General features: G+C 40.2%; 1 protein-coding gene across 1 annotated transcript; it reads left to right on the plus strand.

Moving 5' to 3' along the window:
* Window positions 1-1,484: 1,484 nt before the first annotated feature.
* Window positions 1,485-21,283, plus strand: blmh (bleomycin hydrolase). Its single transcript, XM_041993945.1, has 12 exons — window positions 1,485-1,611; window positions 3,623-3,820; window positions 4,672-4,781; window positions 6,370-6,511; window positions 6,719-6,807; window positions 6,901-6,993; window positions 14,034-14,189; window positions 14,285-14,443; window positions 14,534-14,601; window positions 15,128-15,245; window positions 15,459-15,525; window positions 20,982-21,283. Exons 1-12 carry the CDS (start codon window positions 1,602-1,604, stop codon window positions 21,128-21,130), a joined length of 1,359 nt encoding a protein of 452 aa, XP_041849879.1. The 5' UTR covers window positions 1,485-1,601; the 3' UTR covers window positions 21,131-21,283.
* Window positions 21,284-21,661: the final 378 nt, after the last annotated feature.

The raw sequence follows: 21,661 nt of genomic DNA on the forward strand, positions 1-21,661 counted from the left end.
AGGCAATGGTCAGAACACTGAGACAGATGGGGTACTTATCTAAGACGATAGGCGAGGCTCGGGGTCCAGAAGCAAAGCATGGATCAAAATCCAGAAATTCAAAAAACCAGGCAAGAGGAATCCGACAAGGGCAAGGACAAGGCAAGAGGGGTAATCCAAGGACGTAAACAGGCAGGCAATCTGGAGACAATACCTGAATGCTGGATTTCAACTTGGTACCGTGCTGTTGCTGATAATCTGGCAGAGAAGGAGAGACTGAAGAGTGATTAAGTAGTGCAGTCACAACAGAGAAGCCGAGTAGCAATTTGGGAAACCCAGGTGGACTGAATTGGACTGATCTTGGTGGTATTAAGCTCCAAGTTCTTTTTACACCATATTGACCACTGCGCCACCTCTTCTCATTATCATATTAAAATGATCTGTTATAAACTCCTGCTCTAGCTCTGGAGTACATTCATTTTCATCATTCACTCGCCATGTTGTTTTTTTTTTTTTTGTTTTTTTTTTACAGGTTCAGTGTCTATATCAGAAGCAATCAATAGCTTTTGCAGACACAAATCCAGTGTCTGTATTTTTGCATTAAGTCAATTAAATCAACTAGCTGTGATAAAGCCACGTCAAGCTGCTTGTCCTTTGACTGTACTGACTTACTGATGGTGTTCACAGCAAACCAAATATCATACCATATCAACGTAGACATGATAACTTCAAAGCTTTGCATTTCATTAGCCAACGACTTGGCTTCACTTTCACTTGGAGCAAAGCATTGCTAATATCACTTGATTAAAAGCTTCTGCTTTTACTCTCTCTATTCTGGCAGACCCCTCCCAAAAAGGAGCAGGATTGCAGGTGTGATGCCCCCTAGTGGTGAAGCGTACACACACACACACACACACACACACACACATATATGTATAGATATATATATATATATATATATGAAAAATCTTTGAAAATCAATGGATCTGTGAGATATGAAATGCGACCCATTAGTGATTGAGGAGTTGAGGATTAGTTTCCACTCTACTCTTGCTTTCCATTTTTTCCACAGTCTGGGCAATTAAAACCACAAATAGCTGTATTTCTAACACGGTTAATCGAAATGGGTTGTGGGGGGTATTGTAGATATCTATGGTTCCATCACTCAAAGTTGCCCGAAGAAGCGCTTGTTTAATGCCACTACGCGACCCTCCCTAAATAGAGAGGCAGTGAAAGCGGCAGTGTTCTTTGGACACGTGAAGTGAAACCTAAAGCCTTACAATACTTTTCGTTTACATTTTGAAATGCCTAGAAAAGGCTCCAAACTGCTGGGTTTTTGTAAACAAAAAGGTTATTAATGTATTGTGTAATTAACCTCGTTTAGAATGAATGAATGAATTTCCCCAAATCATTTTACGTTCACTAAGGACTAGCACAATGTACAGCGTCTGTAAGTTGATAATTGCTCACAAACTCCGCCCATCCGCCACGTCAAAAATCGACAATGAGCCTATTAACGAGCGCACCTTCTGATCACACTGACTGACTCTCAGTGAATGGCATAAACAAAGAGCCGGCGACTTATCACAGCAACAGTTAACGCTCCTCAAGCTCCCGGGAACATGGAAAGTGGTAAGTTGAGTGTCAGTCTCTCTTGTTTCAGTCACAGTCGTTTGTGCCGCCACCCGGCTGAGCTCGGCGTGTCTTTTAGCAGCTATAGGATGACAGCTGAGGGAGCTAACAAGCTAAGTTAGCATTCATTTGGTTAGCATGCCACCCAGCTAGCACGATTCCACCGTTGTTTGCTGAGCTTAGTTGACAGTTCATGCCAACATATTATCAGCACTACAGCTACATCCAGACCGCAGACACAGGAAGCTAACAGCCATAAAATCGCCTGTTATACACTGCCGCTACATGTGCTAGAAATGTTACCCTACCTAGCCAGCTAGTCCAAAATGGACTTGTCAAACTCTTTAAAGTAGCCTTTATTCTTGTGAGTGGACTTTTTATTGGGATAAGATCAGTTTTTACCCGAAGAAGAAACCTTTTAATGTTTGTTTCATATGTAGATTAAAATAGGTCTAAACAGTGTGGTTTCAAGTTAACCGTGCGCCACCCATCTCAGCTGAAGACTGCTTCCTCCCTCCGCTTTTATAACTCCCTTCCTGCTGGCAGACAAAACCAGATGTTTCGGCTGTGTACTTATGTGGAACTGGTTTTAAACAAATGTCACCTAGAAAAGATACTTGGGTAGAAAAAACACCTACATTTGATATAAACTCATTAGTAAGATCCTGACAATGGAGTTATAGCATTAACCCCCTCCCTAACAACGGTGGATGTCCATTTTTGGCTTTATTCCAGCTGTAGTTCAGCGCTTTGCACATGGAGCAGTGATGAGTGTAATAAAGTGCTTATCTAATATAAAAGCAGTTGTGTAACTACTGTGTAAATGTGCAAGTCACCATACCCTAGCTGCCTGTGCTTGGCCCCTCTCCATAGAAAACCACCATGCTGCTGCCTGCCCTCAGCAGTTACTTAATAAAAGACTGACCAACTTAATTATTCAACCCTTGAGTCAGCCCTGGTGTGTCATGTTTGAGTGAACTGCTGTCAGATTGATGATTTGGGCTGTTTTTTTGTTTGTTTGTTTTTAAGTTTGTTTGTTACAAAACTGGAGTTTCATTCTTTTTTTTTTCTTTGTCAATGCTGACTAGTGTCAATCCAGCTGTTGCAGCAGAGGCGAAACAGTATTATGTTGACATGGGACCTCACGCAGGCCCGCTCTGAAAGTGTTCTCTACCTTAGCTTTGACTTCTGTTTGAAAATGCAAGCATGACAGTTAACAGAGTTTGGCGCAGCTCTAATTTGCCGGTCGATGCATTTCAGCTTTGTCAATGGAAAATAACAGAACGTAACTGAGAGATTGGTTGAACTCTAGGCAACACGCATGACTAGGCAATGTCCCTCTCAATGTTTAATTGCTCTGCACTATTATTTGACACAATTACAAACCACTCACCGGTGCCAGTTTGATTCTGTCAAAGTGTGTGTGCACCCCGTCCTCCTCCCCTCAAACCAGTAGGACCAGACAAGCTTTGCAGTGTGTTCTCCTTGCAGATGGAGCCACATGAGCTGTACCAACAAACTTATCTGTCTTCAACTGAAATTGGGCCTCTAATAGCTCTACTAGAAAGCATTCTCAAGCTCTGGTTTTCTTCCTAACTTTTTGTTATAATGTTCTTCATTTCTTATTAGAGCTTTAGTTTTTATTTTGTTTATTATCCTTAATAGGCTCTTTTCCACAATGATCTCGGTTTAGATGATGGACAAATGGAAGCATCAGGCAGCTGAAGTATTCAATAAAGTATGTGTTGTTTTAAGATTATTGATCTGGTATTTTCCAGGCATTATTGTGGGTAAGTGCTCGTATGTCAGATCTTAAGTGGGAAGTTTGTTAGCTTGAAGTGCACACATGAGCCTTGGGAATAATAAATGTAGGAAATTCCTTCTTTGAGCTGCCTCCTTTTGTCATATTGTCTAATGGATTGAAAAAAAACATGTTTCCTCTATGCACTTGTTCTGTTTTTATTCTTCTTTTCACACCCTTTATTCATTTGATGTTTTATTTTTTGGAAAGGTTTGAGTAAGGAGAAGGTTGCCACCTTTATTAAGCGGCTGAGGGCCGAGCCACGTTACCTGTTGGCCCAGAATGTGTCGACCTGCATCGACCCGCTGGAGGTTTGTCTGCACCGGCAGACTGTCCAAGACACTGTGCACATCTTCCAGCACTCCATCCCGACAGAGGGCAAACCCATCACCAACCAGAAAAACTCAGGTGGGACATCATGCTGTACAGCTTCATTCGTTGTCACACACACACACCTTCCACGGGAAACAGATATTCACTGTATATGTAATCTGTTGGGTAAATGAACACAGAAAAACTGGGAGCTCTAAATTCTCAAATTGTTGTGATTTGTTTATCTTCCACCACCATATTACATCTGTAAATTCCTGAAAAGTGTGTTGGATGCATCAGTTAGTTCAGCATGCATCAGTAAATGTCCCAGTTTATGTTTGCACCTGCAGTTTTTATCCTTACAATGTTGAAGAATGAAATGAAGCCAAGTGTTGGATTTTGTTCTTGGAAGTTCACATGTTCTGATTCAGGGTCTTGGCTCAAAAACATGTTGTGTAAAATGTGGTTGTTGCACTTTCTTATATCTATACAAGCTTCTTAGGGCTATTTGCACTTCCTGTGCTTTCTTACCGTTTGCATTTTCTCTGTGAAATTCCTGTTTTTGTACTTTTGATGTCAATGCTTCACAACAACAAAGTTGTGCAGCAGAAATAATAAAGTGTGTGCTACAAAAGGGAGCCTTGTCTCAAATACCAATCAATATTCCCAATACATGGATTCATTTTGACTGCAGCCCATGTTTCAGACTAGTATCCTCCTACTCAGGCAGCTATTGATGCCCAGCAGAGATGTGAAGCAGCTTTCAGATGGGTCCATCCATCCCTATCGTTCACTAAAGGGATCCAAGACAAGCAATTCTTGCCTGTCCGGTTTTCTGCTGCTGTTTAATATGTAAAGCACTGCTGCTGCTCATGCAGTTTCTTCTCAAGTCTGTACTAATATTCATTATTGTATACACCTTTTTGTCTTTTTTTTTTTCTTAATAGGGAGATGTTGGATCTTCTCGTGCCTCAACGTGATGCGACTTCCCTTCATGAAGAAGTTCAACATAGAAGAGTTTGAGTTTAGTCAGTCCTATCTCTTTTTCTGGGACAAGGTAATGGATACAGAAAAGTCACACTCATATTAATTAGTGTAGGTCTTATTTTATTTTCAGAGTTAAGGTGTGAGTTTTGTAGCATGTTGTTAAATGGATGTTTCTATTGTTTTTTCAGCGTGTTCACGCACATGAGCGTAGGTGCAGTGTTACTATGCAATATCCTAGTACTATACATGCATTGTTCACCTAAAACCCTCTTTTGTGTGTTGTGGTCAGAGCTCTTCCAGGACTTGCGTCACAATGCCACCTCGCTCTTCTTTCCCACACTGGTGCTGTTTCTTTCTCCCACATGTTTAAACAGATGGGGGTCCCACCATGAAAATGCATTTTCTATGTGACGAGTGCAACTTGTGGGTAGCATGTAGTTTTTTTTTTAATGTTGAAACATGAATGTTGAGCCACAGGGAAGCAGGATTTCTTGTTCTTCCTGGTAATCTTGTTATTGCGTAACATCACAGGTGAGAAGTTGGAGGTCTTTCATCAAGTTGTAAATCTATCAAAGCAAGTTTCACAAGTCTTTTCCTGAGCAAATCCAAAGTCTTTGTGGCCTCTAATTCCTGTTAAAAAAATGACTGTAATCTAATACTCACTTACATTTAGTCTTTAGTGGTAAAGGCTTAAATCGGTTTTCAGTCTCATGCCAACTGACGGGCTCCAGCACTATCTGGCAGTGACTTTGTTGTGTTACTTTAATAACGTCAGGGAAGGGAATGCACACAGCCAAAAAAGCTGAATCCACTCGTCATTGTAGTAATTTCTGAGCCGTACCATGGCTTAAGACTGATCCAATATTCTTTTATAGGTTTTATTAATGTCAGTACATTATATGAGATCTGAACTTAAAGCGTATTAAGAGTGACTCCATTGAGTAAGACAATGTTTATTCACCTCATTAGGAGTTTTTTTTGTCTTCTTTGCTATATTTCAGTCATTTAAAAAAAAAAAAAAAGTCTATGAGGTTTAAAAGCCCACAGGGCTTCACAGCTTGAGTGTAGTTGTCAAATGAGGTTTAAATAATTTTTTATATCACATTCCTGCTGTAATGAGTAGACTACCTCTTACATCAAGTTTTTTTTTTGTTGTTGTTGTTTGTTTGTGTTTGTTAGTACATGATTCAGCTGTGCACATTATTTTTACCCTTTTTTAATAAATTTATATGTAAGTTACATTTATGAAACCTGGACTGATTAATCCAAAAACACTAGATATGATGCAGGAAATATAATCTTGCTGCTGATCCTTTTAAGTGTTGGTGTTGCCCTCCTAAAACTGCATACTTGGAGGAAATACTGCATTTCCCTACCAAGTTCCTCAAATGGAGGCTGTAAAAGTGGCAGGATCACCAGCCTGCAGATGACTAGGTGCAGTGGATTCATTGTAACTGGAGGCTTGGACCACATACGCAGTCTTGCTGCAGGCCTGACTCATGTGGTCATGCTTATCAGTAATTGTGGGCCACCACATCCTTTGATAAGATTTTCTGTTCTAGTGTTACTGATGTGTTAAACAAGGAAAAAACATGAAGTATCAGTAAACTGTGTGGATAGAGTTTCTTTTTTAATTGTTCTTATTCATGTTCCTACAGATTGAGCGTTGCTACTACTTCCTCCACGCCTGTGTGGAGACGGCACAGAGGAAGGAGCCGGTGGATGGTCGTCTGGTCCAGTTCCTCCTCTCCAATCCAACCAATGACGGAGGACAATGGGACATGCTGGTTAATCTCATTGGTTAGCTCTTATCTTAAACCAAAATCACGGCAATACAAAGTTAATGTTTAGTGATTGAATAACCTTTGTATTGAAAATGTTGTTTGGCTTCATTTTGGGCCCAGGATAATGAACTGTTGTTGATTTTGTTTTACTCATCTGACCTGTTTTGAAAAGAAATATAACAATAATAATAATAATAATAATATTACACCGTTTGGTCTCTAGAAAAGTATGGTGTGATTCCCAAGAAATGTTTCCCAGAGTCACACAGCTCAGAGGCCTCGCGCAGAATGAATGACATCCTCAATCACAAGGTATATTTGTTCCTCAACAATTTTCTCTCAGTCAAGCTCATGTTAAGCCAGAATGGGATGGTGCTTACTGTTTTGTTTCATGGTTTCTTTCAGCTGAGAGAATACTGTCTAAGACTGAGGAACATGGTGGCCAGTGATGCTACTAAAGCCGAACTGTCTGATGCTATTGATACCATGATAGAGGAGGTGAGACAGAAAGACATTCTTTCTTTTTTGGCATGTTTTGGTCATCAATGCAAACTTTTTGAGGAACTTGTTTGAATAGACAGCAGACAGCTGTCTCAGTTTAGGGAATCACTTCTTCATCTGACAGTTTTGTGCTTTTCTCCACATTTTTTCAACTGCAATAACTGGAAATGATTGGCTTATGCTGTGTCTCACTGTATGTCAAACAGAGTTTTAGTCTGTTGGAAATGACAGATTTAGTCTAGCATCGGAAACAAAAGCACTTTATGGAAGAGGAACGATGTGTCTCTTTAGTTGCCTCATTTTACATATCCTACGTGACAAGTGTACTAGTGGAAGGAAGTCACAGAATCATTGGGGGGAAATGGAGGCAGCTGTACATATGTGTTTAACTAAAGTGCAGTTCACCTGGAGAAGGTGTTACTTTCCCCTTATTTCCAACCAGTGGTGCTTTATTTGTTTTAAAATGCTTTATTGTCCACTTGTCCATTCACTCCTCACGATATGGACTACTTTTTATTTTACAGTCCACTGGTTGCATCTTAACTTCTCCATGCAAGGATGTGAAGGAGATGCATTACTGTGTTACTTTGTTCTCAGCTCCTTCAGACACTTCTGTTCTCTTTTCTTACCAGCTTGACCTCAATTTAAATCAGTAAAATATGGTTCATGAGGGCAGAATTAAACAAAATCTAAATTATAAGAGGAGTTGTGATGCATGGGAACACGAGTTGGCCTATATAGAAACTGATACTGTTTGTTCTAGTGTTTAAGAGATGACTGAATGGAATGCTACTACATAATTTTGTACTATCTATTCAAAGTTCTTCACCACATCTGCACTAAATCCAAGGACTCCACAGCTCTGATCATTTTAGATAAACTGTATTTGTTAAAGGGATTGGAAAAAATTATCTAGAATTACTCCTTCTCTCTTGTTAGACTCGTGTTTGCTGCTGCTTTTGTTTAAACTGAGCTGGATTTAAAGCTTAGATTTTAGACTTGCTGCTAAAATGATGAAATGATGTAGTTGCATTTTAACCAGAAGAGGGAGCTGTCAAATAATACATAACTGAGACATGCACTGTCGAAAACGAGCCTGCGTGCATTCAGTGTTTGAGTTAATCCTGGTATAGTTAAAGCTTAAAAGTTTTAATAGATGCATCAAATTACAATGTAGGGAAACTTGGTACTTTTACAAGAAAATGATATAAGTAAATAAGATGAGTTACATTTCAAGCAGTTTTTCCCTCAAGTAATTTGACTTGTCATTGCATGCCAGCCCCATTTGGCATAATGATTTATTATAACAACGCTGTAATTCTCTAGACGATTACATCAGCGACTCAGTGGCAGCAGCTTGCATTTTTACTTGCATAGTAGTATGTGTGATTGATAAGGTGGCCTATGCTGTGGTGTGCAGGGAAAAAAAAGTTGGTTTTCTGTGTATTAAATTCTTTTAACAGTAGCACTTGTGTTTATAAGACTTGACTAATCGAGGACACGATTTTCTGCTTTTAAGTGATGTAAACAAGATAAATGCAAATATTTTCTTTTTTATCTTTCTGACAAAGAAAGCAAGCACATTAGATTTTTAATTGCTGATGATTGCCACACACTGACAGCCTAGTGTGCTCCAGACTTCCTATTTGTACGTGTACATAAATGCTTACGCTTGCAGACGTGTGTGTTTTAATGTGCATACGTCACCTGTAGACCACTGGCTGCTTCAAACCAACAAAAATAAATCTTGATGACGATTGTGATCTTGTTTATGGAACAGTCTGTCGTCTGGTGCTGCATGGCAAAGTCACGCAGTGTGTTTGTAAACTACTACATGCTCAACAAGTGGGACACGTGTCAGGTGCATGTAGGCGTTGAGTGAAGTAGTCATGTGCTTGTTAGTTTTTGTTTTTGTGGGCAGGCTGGGTTGTGTAGTGTAGGTGTGAAGCTTAATTCGTGCTTCCTGTGTGTGTGTGTGTGTGGGGCCAGTCAATCAATCTCCCATTGACACAGTTGCACACAGTACAGGGGTCTGGTTAAGCAGCTTTTGTTGTCAGCTGTTAGCTTGTATTGTGTTGCTGACTGGCTGCTTGTTTAAACAGTTGCTTGTATCTCACTGAACCTTCAGGGGTGTCCAGTCATCACAACACACACACACACACACGCTGTGCAGCAGTGAAGAATGCTTGCGCCGCACCGTACGACAGTGTAGAGGGCGGAGGATTGTTGCTGTGTTTGTCCACCTGGAATTAGTTTGTTTTGTGAAACACAACTCTGTCACGGCCGACAGAGATGGAGGATTTTCTCGTGTCAGAAGAACGGCGCTACAAAGACAAATAGTTTGGTTTGCTGTATATTTTTCCTTCAACAGGGAAAGTTAAAACATTAATGGATTTATTTGCTTTCTTAAAAATCTGTTATTTAAGTTATTAATTAAATAAATATATTTTCAGCTTATTTGTTAGCTTGTACATTTTAAAATTGTAAAATTTCAAATGTATACAGATGAGGACTAACATTTAAATTTGACCAATGTATTGGGTATTTCTTTGGAAGATTGAAGTCTTTAGGCATTTCAGTTGTTTTTTTGTCCTACTCTGTATTTTTCTCCTTTCTCCTTTATGCACTGGAATTACCTTCCCTCCCTGCCAACCTAAGAAATAAATCCAAATCACCCATGAATCCCCGATCAAAACAATAAAGAAATCAGAAATAAAATATTTATCCATCTTACACACATGCATAACTACAAGACAAAAGCAGAATTTTGAAATGATGTAATAAAATCTATTTTTAAATCTTAATGTAAATCTTTATAGTCAGTTTTAATAAGATGAAATGTTCTGAATTATCAGGAAATTGCTTGACCATCACAACAAACTGTCTTGTTTCTGAGGTTTGTTTTGATTTTCATCAACAGTTTTTCATGTTGAGTCTGTAAATTACACCTGACATGACACACTTCATTTGACGGACATCTCGTTAGATGTTAAAATCTGCCAACATCTAATGGCCATCATGCAGAAACAGATAACTTCTCAGTAAAAGCTTGTCCCCCCTCCTTTTTTTTTAAACTTTCATGAACAAATTGTTAATAAGTAGATTTTTTTTTACATCAATAAAATGGTCCAAAACCGTGTATATCCGCCTCCCATCCGTTGTCTTTGCTTGAGATTCCTGAAGCTAGTGTTTCCTCTTCATGTCCGTAAGTGTGTTACTGAGGATCAAAGAGCCGTGTCAGTCCTATTTAGCGTGTGTGAAAGTGATGCTGTCCAACCTCCCGGTGTGGCGGCTCTGATTGTGCCCTGGTGTTCATCACGCCAGCCCCATGCGCACTTCCATGACAGGCAGCCAGGGTCAGCGTCTCTGCTTCCACTTACTGTACCCGCTGTGCACTTGATTGAAACGAATCGATTTGCGTGTCAAGAAGCGATTCTTTTTGTTAATGGACAGACATGCTCGCTCAAACAAAACCCAAAACATTTATCTAAGAAGCTTGGTGAAATAATCTCTGCCGGCTTTTACCGGCACCTGTACAGAGAGTCAGCAAACCACTGCAGCTTTTTTATCTCATGTTTTATAGCCCGTCCATGTTTTTTTTATGCTTTGTTGTGGATGTGTTAAATTGCTCCCTTTCAATCACTTGTACAGACTGTTGACTGTCACTAGAATCTGTACATGTATGCAGCATTTGACACACACGAGAAATACACAGATGGTATCCCTCACGCCACGGCTCTGGCCTTTGCATGCTCCATTGCGTCATGGAATCAGAAACACCATGTGCAGCTCTGGTTTTGGCTCTGAACACACAGAGGCTGATTCTTAAGACGGGTCTAATTTATGAGGCAGCCATCACCTCACAGAGGAACCTTCTCGCTGGAGCTCAGGGGTTCGGTGCTGCGGGCCGTTGGCCTGCTTGATTTGTGGCTCGATGTGGGTGGGTTCCTGCATGTGTCAATATTTGGGGATTCAGGAATAGCCAGTTTAAAGCCGTCCAATCACATTTCTTGCATTTCACTCCACATTTGTTGGGATCTAACAATGACCACATGTGTCGAATGTTTACAAAACATGGAAGTTCAATCAAAACCTCACTCGTTTTTATCTAAACTATTTGCATGGTGTCATTTGCTTATGCTCACAAGTCCAGCTTCTAGACAACGGTTATAAATTGGCTTTAGAGTAGAAATGACGGACATTTTTAACTTCAGTTTGGCATCCAGCTGGGTGGGAAGCACTTCCAACCCCGGAATTTTTTTATGTCTTGTGTGTGTTGGCCACTAAATTTAATTATAGTGTTTTGAAATTAGCATCTAATCACTTTTCCTTTTCTGTGAAGGTTCAAGAGTTGAGTTTGTCTTATTCTGGGAGTTCAGCGAGGTTTAGAGGTTGGTCTAAACTTAGATTTTGACAAATTCCAGTACAGCTTTTTTGCAGCGCTGTTATCAGGATATTACAAGCATAATTTCCCCCTGTATTTATTTTTGTAACACACACTGACAATGAAAGGTTGAACTGTCAATGACTTTATCAAAGAAGCCTTGAGAAAGATTAAACTTTTCTTTTTGAAATCCATATAATGTCATGTTGCCAGAGAGTGTGTCTGTGTGTGTCTCACTCTCACTCCTAACTTGAAGTGATGTGTTTGCTTTAGTCATGTAAAATAAATCATTTTGAAGAGGGATGCCAGCCAGTCAACACTAAAATGTTGATGCTATCAAACACTGGTCACAGTAAACTTTAGAACCAGGCAGGCACTTCGTTGTTTATAGATGCACGCGCAACTTTCCTCCAGCTACAAATCAGTTTCCACAAAAAGTTTTGATGCTGTGTAAAATGTAAACAATTTATGATTCGCAATTTACGTATTCGTTCATCTTAAATTTGATTGCGGGTATTGATCATGTCTTTTTAAATGTACATTGCCAGTTTTATAGACTTATGAACTCCCCCACCATCAGACATGCAGGCTTTCAAACTGTGCTGATAACAAGCCTGATGGGCTCCCACGTCTTTAGTCCAGGGGGATGCAGCATTCATGATTTCCCTGGAAAGATTTCAGTTTTCTATTGTTCTTCAATACATTTTAAATAAACTTAAGCCCAGAGAAAATGTTCTATGCTCACCTATAGTTTCTTTGCTTGATAGAGCTTTTGAGCTGGTTTTGTGGATCATCAAAGTGCTCAGACACTTTTTGGAAATGTGCCTGAGCCCATGCAGTGATACCTGTAGTGGCATCCTCTCTGTTTTAAATTCAGAGATGTCTTCTGATTAGATTGCTGAAAATCAGCCCATTTTTACTTTGAAAACTATGCATCTTTCAGGTCCTCTTTTTATACCCAGTCACGTTACTGATTTGTTGCTGGTTAATCTAATCCGCTGCAACATTTTTCTGCAGTTGGTTCTTTTTAGCACCATGTAAGAGTTCCATCCTTTTATTGCTCCTGTCTCAACTTTTCTGGCTTTTTAATGCCATTAAATGTAAGCAGAGCTGATATTTTTGTGAGTAAAATGTCTAATTTATGTCGAGGTTTACAAATCATTGCACTCTCGTAACAACCATTGCATTTTAAATTGAACTAAAATATTTGATTGAGTGACTGTTGAATAATTTACATTGAGATGTCTGCAAATTCAGCCACTGAGGGAAAAAAGTCCACATGTCAAGTGTAGTGTTTCATCACCTCTTTATCTCCTTTTTGTTTTTTGGTCTCTGTCACTCATGTTTATCTGTCACTGTTCCAATATTGATCTTCTCGGATGTCACTGCCGCTGCTTTATTCCTTGACTAAGGTCTTTCTGTCAGCCCAGCCATTAGCTCACACCCTCTTATTTTACCTTATCAGGAGTGACGAATGGACACAAGGCTAAGCTGATATAAAGGGTAACGCTTGCAGTACATATTAGGGGATCTGAAAAAAAAGTTACCAGGAAGAGCCAAACATTAGTGGAAGACTAGAGAAAAGAGGGAGCATCATGGGAGAGAGAAGGGGATGGATACCTCGGCGTGCTGTCCTGCCCGTACGGCAGTCTAAATAAAGTTGTTGAACTGAGAACAAAGTAGTTCAGAAGTCCGTGTTGACTCAGCACATGTGTATTTTTGTTTGTGTCTGTTCTTTTTGTGACTTCACGCATTGCTGTAATGAAGAAGGGAGCTGTTTGTTTAAGTAAGCCATGGCTGAATTCATGCATTTTTTTCTTTCTGTCTCTTTAGTGCATTTGTGAAATCTTTACAGGGTTGAGAATCGTTCCCTCAGTGGAATTTTTCTACTTGATGAGAAATTGAATAAAAACTGGATTTCTTTAGGTCTCAATAACAACGATCCCCCGATGGTGTTTTATTCACTTTGTAAATCTAACCAGAGCAGGTCGGTTGAAAAATTCTGCGTGAAATGGAAGTCCAGCCTTTCTCATGTTTATATTCGAAGCATTAGAAGTGAGTGATGTATTTACCACACACACACTCAGTTAGAGATCCCCTGTACATCTGCTTTTTGTCAATCTGAGACATCGCTGTCTATTTGCTCTTCTTTTAATCTGCCATCACCAACAGTCCGCACTACATCTTAATCTCAGTCCCTTCTTAATTGCATTTTGATAGAAGCATGTGCTGAGTCCTGGGACAGGAGAACGGAGGATGGGAGCAGTGAAAAGCAAAAGGGGGAAATTCCACAGATAACTATATCGAAGGTTAGAAGGGCCAGATTGACAGACGGCCCAGTCTGACAACCTGATTTAGCCCACAGGAACTCAGTCTGAACTTCTGCACTGCAGGAAGAGGCACGTGGTGGGGAAAACTGTGTGTGTGTGTGTGTGTGTGTGTGTGTGTGTGTGTGTGTGGTGAAAAGAGGGATGGGAGGAAAGAATAGAGAACACGTAGAGGTGCTGGTAATGATGGGTGAATGTAAGGACAGATGTGGAGGAGCTAAATGGGAAAAATGTCAACAAAAACATAAATATCACAGCTATATGTGTCGCATTTGAGTAAAGTCTGGTGTTGGAGTTGATCTTCAGGGTGTCTGTAACCTGTACAGGTGTTCCGAGTGGCCAGTGTTTGTCTAGGCAGCCCTCCTGAGAGCATCTGTTGGGAGTACAGGGATAAGGATAAGAACTTCCATCGCATGGGACCTCTCACCCCCCAGGAGTTCTACAGAGAACATGTGAAACCCCTATACAACATTCAGGACAAAGTATGTAACACAACCATTTGCATACACCTCAGTTATAGATGTTCTAATAAGAGGCTGCTCAGTCTCTAAGCTTCTGGATTATTCCTTTTCCTCAGGTCTGCCTTGTAAATGACCCTCGACCACAAAACCCCTACGGGAAGTTGTACAGTGTAGAGTTCCTGGGTAACATGGTTGAAGGTCGCAACACTCTGTACAACAACCAGCCCATCCAGCTGCTTAAGAAGGCAGCAGCTGAGTCCATTAAGGAGGGAGAGGTGGGTGGGAACAAATGGCCATGATGGATTTTCATGTTTTTAAAGTTTAAAAAATCCCAACTACTATTTTCCTCTCTCCCTTTCTTTTAGGCTGTGTGGTTTGGATGTGACGTCGGGAAGCATTTCCACGGCAAGCTGGGTATTAATGACATGAATGTGTGAGTATCTTCAACCCTTAAAAACATCAACGAAAACCCAGCTAGTCTCCACAAAAACATCATGGATCGTCTCAGTCCTTCAAGGTGCAGCAGCATCTGTGTTTGAGTTACTGGCGCCAGCCTTACGGTTGCCCTCTGAACCAAACCAGCGTGGTGCCGGAGCTCATCTTTCAGACAGACCTGTTTTTTGCCAGTGGATCATAATTAGAATGAGGCTGAGGCTTAATGTAGCTTAATCTCCACAGTTGTGCTCAAGATGGAGATGAAAGGTGATGATGAGCGGTCTTGCAGCTCATGTAAAATCCCAAACTTATTAAGGCAGCACTTTTGGCCTTTTATGGCCTCCAGATTTCCTCCCCTCCCGTGACAAAAATAGATTTTAGGGTTGTGGGAATATAATGCAGTCGTGCATGGAATTATCAAAAGATCGCCCTTTCTTTTGGCATTAGTACATAATTGAAATCAGAGGCAGTTTAAGCTTCGCTAACCTGCTTCTGGTTATGTGTGTGTGTGTGTGTCTGCGCAGGTTCAACCATGAGCTTGTGTTTGGAGTTTCAGTGAAGAACCTCTCCAAGGCAGAGAGACTTATATACGGCGACTCCCTCATGACCCATGCTATGATCCTCACTGCTGTGACAGACAAGGTGCGTTCACACAAACCTGCTCTACAGGAATGTGACACACTCGTACAGCTCTAACTGACCACCAAGGGTACACACAGTCAGTTTCCCAGGGTTTTGCTGTGTGTTTACACTGCTCTAATCTGCTGCAGTTTTTCATAATTCTTGTAAGTAACCCCAGCTGTCAGGGCACGTTCTGTCCTCTCGCCTCTGATTCTGTCTCCCGCTGTCTCTCAGGATGGGAAAGAAGGCTATGAAAAATGGAGAGTGGAAAACTCCTGGGGTGATGACCGTGGAAACAAAGGTAAAACAAAACTGTTCCTACAGAGCACATATAGAGTTTTTGATGCTGACTGTCGACTGATGACCTCTAAAACTCGTGCTTTCCCCTGGATGTGGTCTTGAAATCATTTACATATTTTCCAACAAAGTCCTCGGCTCTGATGATGAGTCCTAATCCTCCTGTTTGTATTTATATAATAAGGAACAGGATTAGACACTGAGGTATCTTTCAAGGCAAATTTGATCCAATCTTTGGTAAAAGAAGTCTTTTTGTAAATGAAATTTTCCACTTTGTAAAACCCAAAGTGGTTCATGACACCACAGTTTTGTGTCTTGTGGATGACTTACTTAAATGATATACTTTGCAGTTAAACTGGAAAAATAGATTTCTTTTTATTTCAACACAGACTTGACATGTTGTCACACCAAATGTAAAAGGGATTTGAAGAAACCTTGAGCCTACTCAGAAGAAACAGCAAGGGATTGAGATGAGGCCTTTATGCATCAGCGACATGTACCATCTTCATTTATGGGCTGACCAAAGGGCTGTACAATAAAAATAAACATAACAAACACAGTTCAGAAGTAAAAACAAGCAACAATTAAGACAAAACTGGGATTCTTAAAATAACAAAGCCCCTTTTCTACTAGTGCCTACTCTGCTCTACTCTACCCAATCGGCTCGGTTTTACGTGGGGACCCTCGGAGACCTCCTGTAAACCTTCTCATTTCGGGTGCTCCATGCAGCTTCCTCCGAGTGAGCATCAGCCACCGAGCAGAGAAACATCTGCACCTTTCGTGGGGCCACGGTGATGGTTTCTGTGCAGCCATTTCCCAGTCAAACACTACGGACACAATAAACTCGCACCATCTTCTTCTTCTAGTGTTTAGTGGTGATTAGAAAACGATATATTGAGGTCACCGTTGCTGGGGTTTTAAAAATGACAGGGTGGTCCTAGAGGCGCTCTGATGACTCGTCCGGTGAAGCCACTCCCTCACCAATCAGTGACCTGCAGTGTCGTCACGTTTTCAGTCCGACGCTCCTCGCTTGGAACCTCAATGGAGTAGACACCACCAAAGTACTTACTCTGCCCAGAAAACTCCGACTGGGAAAGTCCAGAAACCTTGTAAAGTCGAGCAAGGTAGGGAAGAGTTTCACTACTGGAAAAGGGGCTTAATAGTAATTAAAAATATTAAAAAAATAAAGTGAATTCAGTAGAATAATGCAAACATGTTAATGTTTTTTGTGTGTGTGTGTGTGTGTGTGTGTGCGAGGTGGAAGGGATATATTTTAACACTTCTTTTAGGAAGTATGCTACTTAAATTTAAAACTTATCTGAATCTCTGTTTTGTGTAATTTTTTTCTGTTTCTCTCTCTCTCTCTCTCTCTCTCTCTATATATATATATATATATATATATATATATATATATTTAAATAAAAAGAAACGGTAGAAGGGGTAAATATTTTTCTAACTATTTTTGGAAATCTGCTTAAATTTAAAAGATTTTTTTTAAGTTATCTGAATATTTTATTTTAGTTTTTGCTTAGTCAGTCCTCTATTTTTTCATGTTTTTTATATTTGTTTTGATTTTTCCTTTTTTTTTTTTGAGAATAATATTCCCTTTTGTTTTCTAAGTTTTCCCTCTGCTGCTGCTGCTTTATGAATTTCTAATTGGCTGTGTCCTGTTTCATAAAAACACAGACACATTGGCACAGCTGATCTTATAGTGTTCCTTTTTTTTTGTTATGTCTTCTTTTAATTCTGCCTCCGGGTGTGGTTGCATAACATAGTTATTAAATGAGCTAATCCTTAAAGACCAGAAAGACATAGACAGAGATCGCATGCTGTATTGAAAAGATGGATTACTACTTTTGACTTTTGTCTTCTAACTGTGTGAGCAAATGCTCCTTTGTGTTGTAACCTCTATTTGGACCCGAGCGTCATTAATGTCAAGACTTTTGTTGCCTTTGCTGCAAATTTATGGCTGCAAGTTCACAAAAGTTAAACGGCCAATTGCAAGAGCTCCATTAAAAAGACTTGTTTGTAGTGATAATTACATGATTCAGTGGTGATCTAAGACTTATCCTTATGCATAATTCTGACTTGTTGAGGCACGTCGATTGCACAGTACATTTCATTCACAAGTGGCTTTACAAAAGAGGAGAATATTACAATGTGGCTTGAAACAGTAGAAATGTACAGGGAGTTCAGATTGGAGCCATTTAACACTGCGAGCTGCAGCTGTGGAAGGGTTTTCATGATAAAGTGGAGTTCAAGGCCAGTTTCTCAAAAGCTATTGAGAAATTTGTGCAGTTTTGAACAGTTTTTCAGTGCTGGATGACAATGAAAACTTCTGAACCTCATAGTTTATTTTTTGTTCATCACTTTTATTTTGTTAACCTCAAATTCAAACAACACGAGTCAGTCTTTAAGTTACCACTAAACCACTGTGATGCATCGGGGGGGGGAAGTAAAGTGTCATTAGATGGGTTTTCATCATCTTCCTCTGACCCTCTCCAGCTTTCATCTCCATCTCTGATCTCTACATTTCCCTGCAAATAATGGGAGGGTATTTGAGGTCAGTTGTGTATCGGTATCACACACATGTTGTGCAGAATACACACTCGGAGAGGCACACAGACTCACAATATTTGCTTGAGCCCACAAACCGTAGTGACTGTTGGGAAAACATGTGAAAACCCCTCAGTCAAATGAAATGTATTTCATGCATATCTTATTCCATAAACAGCAGCAGATGGGGGGACAGCCAGGGGGCCCTCCACCCGTTAGCAGCCAAATTAATAAAGTTTTTCAGAACAAAAGTTTTAGAAGTCAAGTTAACCTGGGAATCAGGGGTCTTTTGTTTGTTCGGTAAAAGCTGAGGAGGTGGGGGGGTAATAGGAGAGCAGAGAGAAACAGAAATGTCTTTGTAATGAAGCAGAAGTAAAAAGTGTGTAGTTTTTTTTTAAAGAAAAAATAGCTGATTAATGACAGATAAAGAGAGCAGAGAGAAAGTGGAGTGTGTTTAAAAGGTTTGTAAAGACCTAATGCCTCCCGTTAGGCCTCTTGATTTTCCTCCTAACCCTGAACGAGTCTCTCATGAGAGGTTTAACTTTCTGTTTCCTCCATCTTTAAATTCTCACACAGCTGCTATTATGGCTCCGCTCACTCCACAACTCATATTTTTACACCGTTTTAGACAAATGCTGGGCAGCACAAGAAGAGATTTATATTCTAGCTTGGAAGTATATTTGGCTAAATCCCTATAGAGGACAACTTCATTTCCTTCCTATGTGACTTTATTAAGTAAACAAGGAAAGTGATGTTGATGTGGGTGGATGCTGAAAGAGAAGCTTCATTAGCTTTTAAATATGCTTCTAATCCAGTGCCATTATTTCCACCCAGATGTGCATCACTTCACATCATTTAAAGGACCCTTTTTTCCTTTGAAGGTAGCTGTGAAGCATCAATATTATTTCACAGACTCATTTTGTGCTCTCATCACAGACCCAGCCAAGGTCTGTGGCCCGTTCAGGCCTAACAGATCAGCCTCAACACTGAGACCGAACCACCTGCTTAATATTGTGTATGTCCCCCCCGCCCCAGTTCTGCCCCATGGGGGCAAGGGCGCTGACCCTCTGGGCCTGTCCTGTGGTGTTTGGCAGCACTGAGTGGCATCCAGTCCAGCTCCATTAGTCTGGGATCCGAAGCTTAAAGCTGGGTCATATTCACCCCTTTAGAGGGAATCTGTATGTCTGTTACAGCGTTAAGCTGGGTGGCATTGTAACAAGATATTTTTATAGGTAATTCATCTGAATGATGATAATAAACCATCCAGGTTTGACCTGTAAGCTAATTTCATGTTCTTTATTTCATTAGATCAAAATCCTGGGTCCCATTAGCCTCAATGCTTTTGTTTTGGTTTTAATGCAGTTTAATTGTGCTGAAATTTTCTATAACTCTTATTTTGTTTCCATGTTTCAGTGTGGGGGGTTCTCTTAGTGATGGACAGATGCTGTGCTGGCTTTGGTTCATGCTTAAAATATTCTTGCTTCCCTTATTTTCCATATTAGAAAAGTCTTTTGTCATGAATAAAGTTGAAATGCAAATGGCTGCGTCACAGTGTTTCAGCCTAATTTAAATCATCTGTTCTGAGACAGGACAGTTAGACTAGCTAAGAAAGAAAAACCCAACACGTGTGTTCCAGGAAGCTCATATCAACACACAGGAATACCACGGTGAGTAGCAGGCACCATGCCCTCCAAGATTTACATACTTGGAAGAACATGGATACACAACACGCATGCCATCCTGATATATTGTTTTGAACTGTGACGTGTTGTTGCGGTTATCCTGACATCCTTGATAAGTCAGTTTAGACTGAGTGTTTGCTCAACTCGGAGCACGTGAGACGGGAGGAATGAAGAGCTGGATGTGTTTTGGGGTAACTTGATTTCAGTTTAAGGTCTGATTTCCAGTTTTAGTCCAGCTTTGTGTTTGAGTGGGTTTAGAGGTTGATTTAACCCGTTCTGTTAAAGGCAGTGTAATTTTACTGTCCACTTTTATGATCAGATTAGGCCATAAAAACCTGATATGATTACAGAGAGACAGAAAAAGTCAGTCAGACATTGTTTAGATTCACGGCGGTGGGTGTGAAGCACTGATAACAGAAGAATAGCCTGCAAGCCGAAGTCTTCCAGCCTGAAACAACAGTTTGGTGATAGAGAGCAGCTAGTACAATATACGTGCATTGATGGGATATGTTCTGCTTCCTCTTTACTCCTGATAATGCAAGAGAAGCTGTAATGTGTTTAATCAACGTCATTACAAATGAAAAATCGATTTGGGCCTTTCACCTTAAATCCTGTTATTTAAGTAAGGACTTAAAATGTTGGATAACTTGTGGAAAAGGGTGGCGTCAGAAAGGGGAGATCGAGTTGCACAGGTTCCCACATCCTTTCTTACTGAGCCGTGCTCTGACAAATGTATATGAAAATCCCCTCCGTTCTTCCTAAATATGACTTTTTGTCTGTTAAACTGACCCTTCATCCTTCCTTCATCCTTCCTTCATCCTTGGAATCAGGTGCATTTTAACAGGTTAAGTAACTGAGTACTTAACTTAAGGGAAAACTTTGAAAGAGATTCCAAACGCCTGGAAAACTATTGTTCATGAAAACTTTAAAAGATAACAAATAAGTGGGGTGACATGTGTCAAGACTTTTTTTCTGTTCTCTGCATTATTTATTTTTGTTTTCAGCAAAATTACTTAAAAAAAATACAGCAAAATAAATAAAGCATCTTATGTAATCCGATCTAGACCTGTGCATGTTGTCATTTTTACCTTATTTAGGAACCAAATGTGGCAGATGCTTGACATGAATTTGACTGAGATTAGTTTAATCTGTAATCTGCAGGCCGCTGCCATCACATTATTTGTCTGTGTCACACTGATTATGTTTCTACCCGTCTCTGCAGGTTACCTGATCATGACAGATGATTGGTTCTCGGAGTATGTGTACGAGGTGGTAGTAGACAAGAGGTTCCTCCCGCCTGATGTCCTGGAAGTGATGCAACAGGATCCTATCGTACTTCCTGCCTGGGATCCAATGGGAGCATTGGCATAAATCCATGAATCTAGGTTTTAGCCCCAGCCTCTGGTCTAATTGACTCCGCCCTATTCCTCGGCTGTTTTTACCTCTCCAATATTTCCCCGACATTTCCTTCCACATCAGCCTGTTCTACTAGGAAAATAATAAAGATTTTGTTTTCTTTTTTTTTTACTTGACTGCCTGTGTCTTTTGTCCATTTTTATTTCTTACTCAGTCAGACTGGAGGTTTTTGCTGTCACACAGTTTGTGTATGTTTTTCACAGCAAAAGTCTATGAACAAAGAACAACTTATTTAATCTTCCCAGAATAACAAGGAACTTCCAGGAACACACAATCTGCTCATAACTTCCTCTCTGCAGCAACACAATGTAAACCAGAACGGTTGAAGTGGCGTGTAAGAGTGTAAATATGTTCTCTCTCTGTGTGCATGTGTCAAAGTATGTATCCTTGCATGTTCCATGGAATTAGTTTCCACAACTGTAAGAACACAAAAAGGTCACCAAACACATCTACATTTTTCCTCTTCGCTCATTCTTCAATAGTGTT

Source organism: Melanotaenia boesemani, chromosome 9 (assembly GCF_017639745.1).
Source record: "Melanotaenia boesemani isolate fMelBoe1 chromosome 9, fMelBoe1.pri, whole genome shotgun sequence".
Lineage (NCBI taxonomy): Eukaryota > Metazoa > Chordata > Actinopteri > Atheriniformes > Melanotaeniidae > Melanotaenia > Melanotaenia boesemani.

Bases quoted from the DNA above. Each gene is read 5' to 3' on its own strand.
- blmh (XM_041993945.1), top strand. The intron at 6,512-6,718 runs GTTAGCTCTTAT...TTTGGTCTCTAG, and splicing joins CATGCTGGTTAATCTCATTG to AAAAGTATGGTGTGATTCCC. The intron at 6,808-6,900 runs GTATATTTGTTC...GGTTTCTTTCAG, and splicing joins ATGACATCCTCAATCACAAG to CTGAGAGAATACTGTCTAAG.